This window comes from Podarcis muralis, chromosome 11 (assembly GCF_964188315.1).
Source record: "Podarcis muralis chromosome 11, rPodMur119.hap1.1, whole genome shotgun sequence".
In the NCBI taxonomy this organism is placed as follows: domain Eukaryota; kingdom Metazoa; phylum Chordata; class Lepidosauria; order Squamata; family Lacertidae; genus Podarcis; species Podarcis muralis.
In genome coordinates this window covers 66,520,153-66,534,390 of record NC_135665.1, presented here as the reverse complement: position 1 = coordinate 66,534,390, position 14,238 = coordinate 66,520,153, and the positions used below count along the sequence as shown (strand labels likewise).

The 14,238-nt window shown below is 54.0% G+C and overlaps 1 protein-coding gene across 2 annotated transcripts in view; it reads left to right on the top strand.

Annotated features, from left to right (window-relative positions):
* TMEM8B (transmembrane protein 8B) overlaps window positions 1–14,238 on the top strand; it is a 29,458-nt gene that overhangs the window by 1,898 nt on the left and 13,322 nt on the right. The window contains exons 2-8 of one of the 2 annotated variants that reach the window (XM_077936605.1): window positions 3,564–3,753; window positions 7,010–7,217; window positions 8,354–8,487; window positions 9,567–9,838; window positions 11,327–11,679; window positions 13,266–13,362; window positions 13,536–13,659. In XM_077936605.1, the coding sequence (XP_077792731.1) occupies window positions 3,564–3,753; window positions 7,010–7,217; window positions 8,354–8,487; window positions 9,567–9,838; window positions 11,327–11,679; window positions 13,266–13,362; window positions 13,536–13,659 (1,378 nt within the window). Of the gene's footprint in view, window positions 1–3,563; window positions 3,754–7,009; window positions 7,218–8,353; window positions 8,488–9,566; window positions 9,839–11,326; window positions 11,680–13,265; window positions 13,363–13,535; window positions 13,660–14,238 lie in introns of those variants that run through there. The other variant, XM_028748228.2, reaches the window with a different exon arrangement.

Here is a 14,238-nt window from a genome sequence, read left to right as displayed (position 1 = left end):
GGGAAGAAAGGGATTGCCAGCATCGTGGCTGTGAGGTAGTTCAGAAGCCATCCTGTGATCTCCTTTCCCCAAATCTGGGTACCCTAAAGGCAGCAGGTGGTCTCAGGAGAGGCCGCTAGATTCAGATGCAAGGCCATTGCAAAGGGGCTCCAGGATCGCTTGTTTGTTATATAAAATCACCTAGGTACACTGTGCTTCACAGAGAAGGGAGGGGGTGGCTAGGAAGCTGCCAAGCCAGGCCCTCGGTCTAGCCAGCTTAGTGCTGTTGGCACTGCCTGGCAGTGACTCTCTAGGGTTTGCCCAGCCCTACCTGAGGAAGCGGCTGCTGGGAATTGGCACACCCTTGGCCATTGAACTGAGGCAGCCATGCCCAGCCTCAGGCCCTCCTGCTCTCTTGGACCAAAACTTGCACAGTTCTTTTCTCTTCATGCGGCTCAGTGTGGTGCCTTCCATAGTTCTAGTTACAGGTAGGTAGCCGTCTTGGTCTGCCGTAGTCGGGGGGGGGGGATTAAAAAATCCTTCCAGTAGCACCTTAGAGACCAACTAAGTTTGTTATTGGTATGAGCTTTCGTGTGCATCTGAAGAAGTGTAGGCACCTCAGGTTCAGTCTAGGCAAGACAGCCAGGTCCTGGCCAGAAGAAAAGAAAGGACAGGGAGGAGGGGCTCATCTGGTCAAGGACTTAGTTGCTGGCCATTTGGGGGAACACCCTGACTGAGCCCTGAGCCTGGATGTCCTGACTCCAGCAGTGGCCAGGAGTGCTTTTGCGTAGACATCAGATCTGGCCAGATGGAGACATTCCTTAGTTACATCTTGCTTGAACTACTGCAATGCAATCCCCAAAGAACTGTCCAGGAAGAGTGTTCAGAAACTTTGGCTGGTTCAGAGTGAAGCAGCCACACTGTTGGCCAGGCTGGCTATAGGCCACACATGGTGTGTTAAGACACTGCTGTGAAAGCCACCACAATTCCAAATGCTCCCCTGGTCATAGAGAGGCAAGGAACCTGTAGGCAGCTGCACTCTCATATGCTGGAGAGAGAGAGAGAATCAGTCTATCCAGGGCAAATAAAATAAAGTCCCTTTTCATGCAGCAGAGGGTTAAACTGTGGAACTCACTTGCCCAGGAGGCTACCAACCTGGATGGCTTTAAAACAGGATTGCACAAATTCATGAAGCAAGGGGGTGTCAGTAACTCCTAGCCAGGATGGCTCTGCTCTGTTCACCACAGCCACAGGCAGCAATGCTTCCCAATCTCAGTTGCTGGGAATTTCCGCCCTCCCTTCCCCACAGGTGGGCAGGGTTTGCGGCACCCAGCGGGGCTCACCTGGGCGGGTACCACCCACTGGCTTGAGTGGCGGCATGTAGGTCAAACTCCCGGGACGAGGTTGGTGAAAGGTTTGCGCTTTTCAGTCCTCTCTCACTGGACCTCATCTGCCTGCATATCCTCAGCCAGGCGGGCTGAGAGGGTGACCTGCCAAGTTTCCCACTTCTGAAGCTCAATCAAGTTGTGGCCAATTTGAGCCCCTGCTCTGGTCTCTTGTCTCATCATTTGGGGTAAAGGGGGGGGGCACCCCAGACAGGGTTTAGGGCGTGTGGCTGCAACTGCAAGAGGGGGGAGTTGCTCTTGTGTTCAGATCCTGCTGGCCGCTTTCCTACAGGTGCCCAGTTGGCCGCTGTGAGAAGAGGATGCCGGACCAGCTGGTCAGAGGCAGCAGGCTCTGTGTTTCTTCTTAGGGGCTCCCTGGGCTGCTACTGCATCATAAGCAAAGCTGCCAGTCTTGGCCTCCCCCTCCCTTGCTGCCCCCTTGCAGAGAGAAGCAGAGCAGGTTCCCATCCGTCTCCTGCAAAACAAAGGAAGCCGCTCCAGAGCCATGCTGCTTCTCTCTTCCCACACACCAGCCATGGCAGGGGCTCCTCTCTTTGTCAGCTGCTGCCTTCTCTCACTTCTGAAGCTGGAGCGTGTTTTTTCCCATCCTCTGCAGAGTAGGAGAGAAATCTCGCTGCTCTGCACAGAATGGCCTTGCAATTTCTTGCTTGTTCCTCCTCCTGCTGGAAATGAGTTAATCTGGGCTGCTCCTACAGGGATGGAGCAGGGAGTGCCAGGCAATGCCCGCCTGTTAGGCGACAGGTGATCTATGGAAGCTGTTTGTGGCTGGCTAGGGCAGGAGCTTGACAGAAGGCTCCCTGCTCTGAGGACTGCTGAGGGAAAGTCTCCTTACACTAAACAGTGTTTGAGTCTTATGTCAATGCTGCACCTTAAAAGCAGAGGGGCCCCTAAGCTGCCTTGCGCCCTCGCCAGAGGAGCCAGAGTGGAGAGGTGCAGTTTTTGCGCCCTCCCCTGGGTCTCGACCCTTGGTGGGAACCAAACTGGCCAACCCCTGGGAGGACCTCAAAGTCCCCTCTCTCTCTCAGCTGGAAGGAGACCTGTTAATCTTCCAAGGAAGAGGGCAGATTTGGGTGGGGAGTGAGGCGTTGGCACGCCCCCCCCCCCAGCATGCTCATGGCTGCGTCTCACACAGGTGCACAAGGGGTGTGGTGGGAGGGGCAGCAGCTGGGAAGGACAAGGTTTGTGTATTAATTAATTTGGGGGTGAGAGAGATTCTCATTTCTAGCTTTGGTCTGCCATTTGGGGTTGGCCTAGACAGGGGGTGGGTCAATGGGCCTAATTCCTGGCAGGGCTGGAAAAGCGAATGCGTGGGGCTCACTGACTGTTTGCCCCTGTGAGAGATGTCTGGAGAGGGGCTGGCCACGTGGACAGGGCATTGCAACATAAAGGGGGAGAATGGTTGGGATGGATTTGGAAAGTATAATAGGATATATATTATTTATTAATTATCCTTCTGCTAACTCACTTGAGCAAGATTAGAGTCTGGTTTAACAGAGTTAAAAATATACCGCCCTTTGCAGCGTTAACACGGAAACGTGGGACAAAGCTATGTCACTTTCTACAATTATCCCTCTGAACAAAGTAACAACACAGAAGTCTGCAATGTAAGAATATAAAAATATTGCTGAATCACATAAAGTTGCAGTTGTGAATCAAGCTGAAAATAACAGTGAAATAAGTCAGGCAAAACAGATTTCTAGATGACAAAATATATGGTTTATCAGGCATCGGCAAACTCCGGCTCTCCAGATGTTTAGGACTACAATTCCCATCATCCCTGACCACTGGTCCTGTTAGCTAGGGATGATGGGAATTGTGGTCCCAAACATCTGGAGGGCTGGAATTTGCCTGTGCCTGGTTTAGATCAAAGATGGTGTCTGTGCCCGGGCCCTGTATCCTCTCCCTGTGGCTGCATGACGAGAAAGAAAGAAGCTGTTCCTCAGGTGGCAGAAAGTGATATTCCTGTTGTTTCCCTTCCCACCTGGGCAAGCAGAGGAAGTGACCTCACAGAGAGCCTGGGACTGTGCAGGAAACTCCATGTGTCTTAATCCTTTGGTCACCTAGCAAACACGGGGTTTTGAGTGCTCTGTGCAGACTGGTGGAGAGGGTGGGGGAAGGAAGGGCTACTCTGAGGAGGTCCAGTGTTGCCACTTCTCTCCTCTCCTCTCTCTCTCTCAGGCGGCCTCTTTGTCACCGATTACTTCACCCGGACCCCCCGCAAGCTGAACCCCTTCCGCTCCTTCACCAGCATCGAGCTCTTCCATTTCCGCATCCCAGAGGACACCGTCGTGGCCGTCTGGAACCTCATCACCTTCAAAGAGCAGGGGGGCACCTTTGGGGACCAGTGCCCAGACCGAAGCATCACTGTGTGAGTCAGGGGAAGGAGAGAGGGAGGGGGCCTCAGCCTCTTGGCTGCCCAGACTCCTGCCGCCCCTGTGCCCACCGCTCCCCCAGAGTGGGCAGTGCTGGGTTTGGGACAGGGTCCCGGCTGCGTCCAGGAGAAAGAGCTGGGTGTTGCCTCTTCATTTTGCATCCTCCTGTGGTGTCTATGTTGCAGTGAGATTCATGAGCCTGAAATCTGTTAGCCAGGCCTGTCCTGCAACGCCATCCCTCCTGAGGTCAGATGGACAGCCAAGTGCTTCTTGATCTCTTGGGGAATGCTCAGAATGGGGCAGACCTAGCGAGGGAACCTTGTACTCCGTGGTGTAGTGAGAGCCAGTGTGGTGTAGTGGTTAAGAGCGGTGGACTCGTAATCTGGTGAACTGGATTTGCTTCCCTGCTCCTCCACCTGCAGCTGCTGGGTGACCTTGGGCCACTCACACTTCTCTGAAGTCTCTCAGCCTCACTCACTTCACAGAGTGTTTGTTGTGGGGGAGGAAGGGAAAGGAGATTGTTGGCCTCTTTGAGACTCCTTAGGGTAGTGATAAAGCGGGATATCAAATCCAAACTCTTCTCTGTGTAGTCCAAATTATTGCTCATTTCATTTTATTGAAACATAAAATCGAAGCAGCCTTTCACCTTGGGTCTCAAAGCAGTTCACAATATTTAAGAGACGCACGTCAAACTTAGAAATGGCCAAGGCGTGTCAAACGCAGCTGATGACACCTGGTGGGGGCACCTGCCTGGGGAAGGCTGCCCTCATCTCTGATGGCGGAGGCCCCTGGAGAAATGTCTCTGATGAGGCTCTCAATGCACAAATGGGGACAGAATCCTTGAGGGGCCCCCAGGCCAAGCTATGGACTGAAAGGTGATTGAGCCTGGAGAAGGACCTGAAGCCAGTGGGGCTGCTGAGGCCCATTCCTTCAAGCTGCCCCAGTGAGGATTCTGGGCTTATGGAAATTTCTGGTAAGACTTCAAAAGCAGCCCTTTGTATAATGCATTGCAGTGATCTACTGTATTTTTCGCTCTGTAAGACGCACCCGACCATGAGACGTACCTAGTTTTTAGAGGAGGAAAACAAGAAAAAATTTGCTCAGCACTCCTTTTAAAGAGCCGAACTGAGCCTGAGCCTCTTGCTGGCTTTTCCGTGAGGTGGGGAAGGGACAAAGGGCAGCCCGTCTGTCCCCTCTTGCACCTCAGGGAAAATCCAGCAAGAGCCACACACAGGCTCTGCTCAGCGCTCCCTTTAAAGAGTGCACGGAGCGTGTGTGCGGCTCTTGGGGGCTTTTCCCCGAGGAGGGAGAAGGGACTGATGGGCTGCCCTTCTCCCTCCTCGGGGAAAAGCCAGCAAGAGCCGCACACATGCTCCGCGCACTCTTTAAAGGGAGCGCTGAGCAGAGCCTCCCGCCTGCATTTCCTCCATAAGACGCACACACATTTCCCCATACTTTTTAGGAGGGGAAAGTGCGTCTTATGGAGCAAAAAATATGGTACTGTAGATTCCGGCGTATTAGGTGACTGGGCGTATTAGACAACCCCCCAAATTGGCAGCTGCCAATTTGGGGGGTCATCTTATACGCTTCAGCAGCTTCGCTGGGCAGCAGCAGTGGGTGGTGGGCTCCGCACCAGGAGTTAGCCGCCCAGCGAAGCTGGCTTAGCATCCCTGGGCAGCTTCGCTGGGCGGGTTCCTCCCGGTGTGGAGCAGAGCCTGCTGCCCACTGCAGCCATACCCGGCGTATAAGATGACCCCAGACTTTTAAACCTCTTTTCTGGGGTTAACAAGTTGTCCTATATACCAGAACCTACGGATATTATGGATAGCTATGTCAAGGAGATTTCTGTTGAGGAGAAGTCCCAGCTGTCTCACCACGTCTATGCAGCGGGAGGCGGGGGAAAGGACCTGGGCACCTGAAGCACCCTTGGGCCTCTTCGGTGGTCATGGCTTCCCCCAAAGAGGTGGCTCTGGTGGGCATCTCCAGCCAGGCTCAGAGGGTGGAAGAGGCATTGGCCAAGTGGACCATCTGTTGCCTGGAACGTTTCCTGAGTTTTCCAGATAGGGAACCATCTTCCGCATGAGTCATCTTCCTGCTCCTTCCCTTCCAAGCCGCACACACAGAGACGTGAGCACAAACACACACACAAACACACAGACCACGACGCTGAAGATCAATATTAATAATCCAGCACTGAAATGAAATTTCGAAAGAATAAGGGGAAGGAAGAAGCGATGGTTGCTTCTCCAAGGCAACCGGAGTGCTCCCCTACCCCTCCCATCGCCATCTGCTTCCCCGCAGGAGAAAATGGGGAATGAGGATGGAAAATCACTTCCTGCCAAGTCCCCAGCAAGGGGGAGAAGAAACCAGAACCCCTCTCTGGCAGGAGGGTCCCACTCCTCCCTCCCACAGGGGCTCACGGTGGGGGGAGCCAGGCCAGGCGGGGGGTGGGGTGGGCAGGGGAGATTGATGCATGGCAATGGGGATCACAGGGTGGCCCACCTGTCACACTTTTGGCATCGCCTGTCAGGCAAACCTGCAGCAGAGGTTCTGCAGCCCCCCCCCAAATGTTGAAGGAGATGGGACAGAGAGAGGAGTGAGCTTCCACAACATTTCCCAAACTATTCCAGGCATGGGGGAGCATGAATGCCCCCAAACACTCTCTTTGCCCCCAGCAGCCCTGATGGCCTGAAGCTTGGCTGGAGGTGTTGATGGGATGGCAGGCAGGCAAGCATCTGTTTCTGGGATGGAAAGAAGGGGGGGGGGGAGAGATGGACTGTACTTCCCTCAGACTAGATTGGCCATAGGGAGGGCTGTCAAGGGGGCCATGGCCGGCTTGGAGACTCTGTCCTGGGAGCCCCCCCCCCAAAAGGAGATAGGCTGGACAGGAATCTGCTCAGGATACACTGGGGATAGATTTCCCCAACTCAAAAGAGAGGTTTAGGAATGCCAAGGTTGCAGGTTCGATTCCCCAGATGGGACAGCTGCATCTTCCTGCCTTGCAGGGGTTGGACTAGATGATCCTCAGGGTCCCTTCCCACTCTATGACTCAGTCACCCCTCATTTGAGCTTTGAATGTGTTGCTGTTGCTGTTTTGTAGCTTGCTGGCCTGGGCACAGGGTGGAATAAATAAATAAAGACACCCACCCACCCCCTATTTTCTCCATTTCCCCCCTCCCTCTGAATCACCCCCCCCTCTCTCACACACACACACTGGCTCTGCTGCTCACCTTCCCCCTCTTTCCTTGGCAGGTACTTCCGCTCTGGGGCGCCCCCCGTCATCAACCCTCTGCGCACCCACTTCCCCCGGGACACGGCTGTGCCAGGCTCCTTTGCCCTCACGCTCACCTGGACCCTGCCCAACCGGACCACGGGCGTCTTCAACATCACCAGCCCCCTCCCTGGGGACTGGTTCCTGGCTGCCCACCTGCCCAAAGAGCAGGGCAAGATCTCCGTCAAGGTGAGGAAGAGGCTCAGCGTCCTCTGGGCTGGCCAGCCAGGGCTGGGCTGGGGAAGGGTCACAGAGTTTCCTGACCTAGGGGGCTGCCTCACCTTGCCTCATGGGTGGGCCGGCCCTAGGTGAGGGTGACTCCTTCATTATTATTTGTTAAATAGTTTTTATTAAGGCTTTTCCTTCAGTTAAGAGAGTCTCTTGACTAGGGCTGGGGAAGACCTGAAGCAGTGAGATGTGGCCAGCAGTCAAGGTGAAAAGCCCCGGGCTGTGAGGACAGGTGGTCTCATAGAGTTGGAAGGGACACCGAGGGGTCATCTAGTCCAACCCCCTGGATGCAGGCATCTCAACTAAAGCATCCCTGACAGACGGCCATCCAACCTGGGCTTGAAAACCTCTAAGGAAGGAGCGCCCATGAGCTCCAAAGGAATCTGGCCCAGTGCAAGGCAGCTCATCTTGGCTCGACTCTTGGGGATGAATGCCAGCAGCCCAGCCCCACTCACAGCCTCCAGCCCCCTCTTTGGCCACTCCTTGCCTTCAGCCCCAGCTCTAAGCCAGCCCCTCTACAACCAAGCACCCAACGTCTTAGGTATAGGCCTTCCACCTACCCACTTATTGTAGTTTTATATTTTGCTGGAAGCCGCCCAGAGTGGCTGGGGGAACCCAGCCAGATGGGTAGGTTATAAATAATAAATTATTATTATTATTATTATTATTATTATTATTATTATTATTAGCACAGGAGGTTTAGGGAGAGGGGCAATTGGTGCAGCCCTGTGGAAATCTGAAGTGGGGCCCAGAGGGTGATGGGGAAAGGGGGTTGCCAGGGCACAGCTCTGCTTGCCCTCTTTGCAGACCACAAGAATAGTAGAAAAGTTGGAAGAGGCACAAAGGGTCATCTAGTCCAGCCCCAGGAATCACAGCTGATCACCAGGCTGGGGGGGGGGGCGGGAATGCTGTGCTGCTGTGATTGGGCAGTCTATAGCTTGCTGGGGGTGGGGTGCCTGGCTGCCAGCCTGGTGTCATCCTGGCAACTGTGTGGGTGTGGGTCCTCCTGAAAGTTCTGGTGGTGAATCTGGGCCACTCGCCCGACTGAGGGTTCTGGGGGTCCCCCTTCTAACTGTGTCCCCCCCCCCCGCCAACAGGGCCTTGCTGAGGACTGCCAGTACCTCTTCCAGCCCCAGCTCATCGTCCAGCGCCTGGTGGGGATTGGGGTGCTGTACCCCGGCTATGTGACGGAGCACGTCCTCTCCCCCCACAACCGCTCCCTGCTGTACAAGTGAGTGCGCAAAGGAGACAGCGCCGCCGCCCCAGATGCCCTGCCCCTGCTTGTAGGGAAGAGGAGGAGGAGGGAAAATGCTAGCAGGGTCCCCAGGGGAAGAGCGACTTGATTTGCATAATTAATCAAGCTAAAGGGGCACCTGTGGGAAGAATAAGCTCTTTTGCATAGTTAATAACGCCAGAGGGACACCTATGGGAAGAGTGACTTAATTTGCATAATTAATAATGCTAGAGGGGCATATACACAAAGAGTGACCCCGTTTGCATAATGAATAATGCTAGAGGTGCATCTGCATGAAGAGTGACCTCATTTGCATAATTAATCATGCTGTGGGACACCTACAGGAAGACTTGCTTGATTCTCATAATCAATTAATGCAGGTCCCAGCCTTCCTGCTGGATTCAACCTTGCCTTTCCTTGGAAGTCCGCATGGCAAAGAGGAAGGGGTGGTGTAGGGTCCTGAGGTGCCCCCCCCCCAGTAATCCTGCCCCACCCAACACTCAACACTTTGCAGGCTCAAGGGCTGGAACTGCATCCCTAAAGAAAAGCCAAGGGTCTCCTTAGTTGCCCCCTAGTTCTTCCCCAAGCCCCACCTTTCCTTGCCCAGCAGGAGGGGGCCAGTGCCAGACACATGGCAATGGAGAAATGCCCCCCCCCCATTCTGGCCAGACTGGCCCTTGACTCTTCCTTCCTCCCTGGGAGTGGGCCAGCAGCTTCCTGCCCCGAAAGCTGGCATAACCAGCCCATGGTGCACACCCAGAAGTCTGTTCTTCGCCCCTCTGCACCTGTCACCTGAGGCAGCCACCTCACATGGCCTCCTGGTAGGGCTGGCCCCCTGCAGGCAGCCTGGGATGAGCTCCTCCTGGCTCAGAGCCCCCACCTCCCCCCCCCCAGGAATGAGTCCTGGGGCTCAAAGGCGCTTTGCTTCTCTCTGAAGGGAGAGCCAGGGCTGATGGGCAGGGTGGGAGCCCTTTAGATCCTTGGATCAATCAATCAATCAATCAATCAACCAACCAACCAACCAACCAACCAACCAACCAACCAACCAACCAATCTCCTCCTCATGCCTTCTCCAGGGTCTTCATCCCGAGCTACACATCCCGGGTGCTGGTGCAGCTGAGGAACTGCCACGGCGCCAACCAGAGCGGGGAGGGCTGCCCGCTGTGGCTAAAAGTGCGCGGCAAGGCACCCCCCCTGCACAACTCCACCGCCGCGGACTGCCGGGGACGCCCCATCTGCCGCCTGGCCCTGGACCTCCCCTTCTGGCAGAACTGGTACTACATCCTGGTGGAGAAGTACCTGGGAGTGGCCACCAACGTCAACTTCCAGCTGGTGGTGCAGCTGAAGGGTGAGCGAGGGGCTGGGCTGGGTGGCTGTGGGGTGGGAGGAACTGGGGCAGGATCGGCAGAGCAGGCAGGGGGGGGTCTACAAAGGCCTCCTGGGTATCTGCAGGCGGACGAGGAACAAGGCAAGCTACAGAGAGGCTCCTTCAATCCTCAGCTAAGGAAGAATCAGGGGCTGGGTGAGGAGGAGGAGGACCGCCCAGGAGGGTGCAGATAACATTTACTCAGAATACTCAAAACAAAATAAAATAATTAAAATAATAATAATTTTAAAAATTCCTTCCAGTAGCACCTTAGAGACCAACTAAGTTAGTTATTGGCATGAGCTATCATGTGCATGCACACTTCTTCATGCCAATACAGTGGTACCTCAGGTTACATACGCTTCAGGTTACAGACTCCACTAACCCAGAAATACCGTATTTTTTGCTCTATAAGACTCACTTTTTCCCTCCTAAAAAGTAAGGGGAAATGTGTGTGCGTCTTATGGAGTGAATGCAGGCTGCGCAGCTATTCCAGAAGCCAGAACAAGAGGGATTGCTGCTTTCGCTGTGCAGCGATCCCTCTTGTTGTTCTGGCTTCTGAGATTCAGAATATTTTTTTTCTTGTTTTCCTCCTCCAAAAACTAGGTGCGTCTTGTGGTCTGGTGTGTCTTATAGAGCGAAAAACACGGTAGTACCTCGGGTTAAGAACTTTGCTTCAGGATGAGTACAGAAATCATGCTCCGGCGGCACGGCAGCAGCAGGAGGCCCCATTAGCTAAAGTGGTGCTTCAGGTTGAGAACAGTTTCAGGTTAAGAACGGACCTCCGGAACGAATTAAGTACTTAATCCGAGGTATCACTGTAACTAACTTAGTTGGTCTCAAAGGTGCTACTGGAAGGAATTTTTAATTTTTTTATATTTTTTTAAAATTATTTTGTTTTGTTTCAACTACGGCAAACCAACACGGCTACCTACCTGTAATCAGAATACTCAGATATAGCAGCTTTGCTCAGAGAGGCCTAAATTGGTAATTTGGGTACAAAGGCATCCTTAAGTCTAGCTTGAATTGGAACTCAGACTTAGCAGATGTCCTCCCATTTCTGGCTTGGTGGTGAAGAGGCGAGGAGAAGACCTTGCAGGTAAGCAGAATATCTACAGCTATGTGCCTGTCAGGGCACAGTGGGAGTCTCTCTCACAGAGTTCCCCCTTGCAAACTTACAGGAAAGCTCCATGAGCTTCAGCTCCTGTCCAGCAAAACATGGATTGCTGGTTTGACTGCAGATGGGCGGGTATAAATTTTAAATTATTATAATATTATTATTGCATTGAAATAATACCATTGCACATCACCACAAGTGTTCCTGGCCCTTGCCCAGCGTGGGTTCAGAGCCTGGGAGGTCTGGGAGCCAAGGGAGGGGACAGACAGTCAGACAGACCTGGTGGGGGTGAGGGGGCCCTGCCAGCACCTGTCCCCTGACCTGCCCCCCTTCTCCTCCTTCCTCCCCCCCAGACTGCTCTCGGACTGGCCTGGTTCGCGCCCTCTTCCAGCTGCCTGGCTCCAGCCTGAACATGCCCCACTCCTTTGGCTCCATGGGGGGGCTGCCCCTGGCAGAGGTCCTGCCCCCCTCTGCGCTCAACAGCACCCAGCGCCCGGCGCCCAGCCCGGGGCCAGCGGCCGGCGAGTGCTGCCGGCCCATCCGCCCCACCCTGCGCAACGAGCTGGACACCTTCTCCGTCCACTTCTACATCTTCTTTGGCCCCAACGTCTCGGTGCCCCCTGACCGGCCGGCCGTCTTTGCCATCAACCTCTTGCCCATCCTGGACAGCGGAGGAGCCCTCAACCTGGAGCTCAGGCTGAATGTGGTGAGTCTCCCGGCGGGGGTGGGGTGGGGGGCTCAGATTGTGGGACCTCAGAGTGGGCAGGGGGCAAGGGAAGCGCTGGCAAGGGAGTGGGGAGCTCAGGCCTGTGGGGCCCCAGCAGGAGGGTGGGGGTGCTGAGGCTGAACATGGAATTTGGTCCCCGCCATGGCCCCAACCCCAATGGCTTTGTAATAAACAAAAATCTGCCCTTATTCCCTTATGGGGAACACAAGAGCCCTTACAGAGTCCTTTGTAGGTTCTCCATGACTTGGAGAAAATAACAGAGGCCAACCAGAGAATATTGAGAAGCAAAGCAGCTCGTAAGCCTGATCTTTATTGAACTGTTGCAACAGGGTGCTCCCCTCACACGCAGGAAAGGAGGAGGACCCAGAACCAAGGTGTGCCCGCCCTTATATAGACATTTTAAATTGCCCGCCTTGGAGTCCAAGACCACCCCCAGAAACATCATACCTACATCACGGAAAGGGCGGTCTACAACAGAAATCTGAGTGCATTATCTCCTGTCTGGCAAGTTACCTGTTAATGATTACTTGATTGGATACCCTGGGGAGCCTGACCAGTCTTTTGTAATGATAAATACTTAGTTCCTGAGCCAGATCACAGGCTCACACCCTATTCATATCTTAAATGTGCCCTGAAGACAGGATTTGTGAAGGAAAAGACAATGGGGAGGCTTTTCCATTTTCCTTCGACCTTGCAGAGAAAACATTTGGTCAGTTTGGGAGTCAAAATGGTTTCAGGGCTGTTTTCCTGTGCTGCTTCAGATGTGTGGTTTATATATGGAGTTATGAACGTTTCATCTATATATATGAGACAAATCCATGGCGGAGGGGAGGGCTCTTGGTGGCTTTGTTATAGGAATTCTAAGGTCTTATATATAAAAATTAAATGTTCATAAATGTACAAGGCAAACTCATACATAAGTATACAAGCCACGTGTCTGAAATAGTACAGGAGAACAATCCTGAAGCCATTTTGACTCTCCCAAATGGACCTCAAATATTTCTCTACAAGGAGGAAGGAGACGGGGAAAGCTCTCCAATGTTCTTTGGACTGTAGGGGCTGCTTACATCTCCCTGTAAATACAGTCTGGCAAGTATCTGTTCAGCTGAGCACACTCTCAATATGCGGAAGAGATTCAGGAACTAAGGGTCTACCATCTCCCAAGGAATGGCCAGGCTACCCAGAAAAGGCAATCAGATAAGGCCTTATCAGGTATCTTGGCAGAAAGGAGAGAAGCAACACTCTCAAATTTCTGCTGGAGACCACCTTTTTCTTTGATGTATGAATGGTGTTTTGGGGGGTGGTCTTGAGCTACAGGGTGGGCAATCTCAAAAGTCTATATAAGAGCTTGCACATCAATGTTCTGGGTTCCTCTCCTCCCTCCCTGCGTGGGGGGAGTGGGGGACCCTGTTACAACAGTTAATAAAGACTCTGTACGGGCTCTTGGGTACCCATAAGGGAAAAGGAGTAGTTTTTCTTATAACATCTACTAGCCCAGGTGGCTAGTAGCCCAATGGCGCATTTGACAACTCAGTAAGACCAGAGGCTGCTGTCTCCTTCCACAGTCCTCTCTGCGAGGGGAGAACGCCACCGTTTTTGCCTGCCTGAATCATGAGGTCCCATTGGCGTCCGAAGAGAACTCCTCAGTCACCTGCGAGACAGGTAAGGCTCAGGCCAGGTTAGCCTCCCCTCAGCCCCGTGGCTTGCCAGGGCTGCCCTCCCTGCAGAGTGAAGGGGAGCAGCCCCTGCCAGGCGGGGTAGGTGGGTGGGTGGCCAGCGGGTGACGTTCTGGGCCACCCTTGGGGCTCACCTGCTGCTTTCCTCTCCCTTGGCAGAGCTGCTGGCAGGGTACCTCCTGTCCATCAACGCCACGGCCCCCCTGACCCGCTTGCGGATCCCGTACCCCCAGACTGGGAGCTGGTACCTGAGTCTGCGCATGCTCTGTGCCGCCGACCGTGGGTGAGGCTGCTAGCAGGAGGGACGATGACCCCCCCTGCCCTCCCCCCAAGGCTCCTTCTTTTCCAGCAGGGGCTGGCTGGAACCGGGGGGGGGGGGGTTCCTTCCAGGGACACACATGGGGGGGGGGTTAATGCCACTTCTGAAGCCACTTCTGCTCCCATCCCAGTGGGATCTGGGTGTGCATTTGCTGTCATCCCAAGCAGAATTGCCCCACTGCACCCCACTGGGCTTGGGGTTGACACCTGCAAGACGAAGGGGGTGGGGTGGAGGGGCCCAGAGGAAGGGGGAGGGCTCTTCCAACACTTTTGCCCTCCCCTTCTTCTGCAAAGGCTTTCTTCCATTTGCTTGTTTGTTGCCTTTATCTTTTATTCTCCAGGGGCCTCCAAGGGCATATAAAATTGTAGAGTTGGGAGGGACCCAGAGGGGTCATCAAGTCCAACCCCCTGCAAAGTGCCCCTCCCACTCATCATTTAATCCTCACACAACAAGCTGGTGAGGTAGCTTAGGCAGAGGCAGCGCCTGGCTCCAAAGACACCCAGTGTGGATTTGAACCCTGTTCTCTCAGGTCCTAACCCAGCA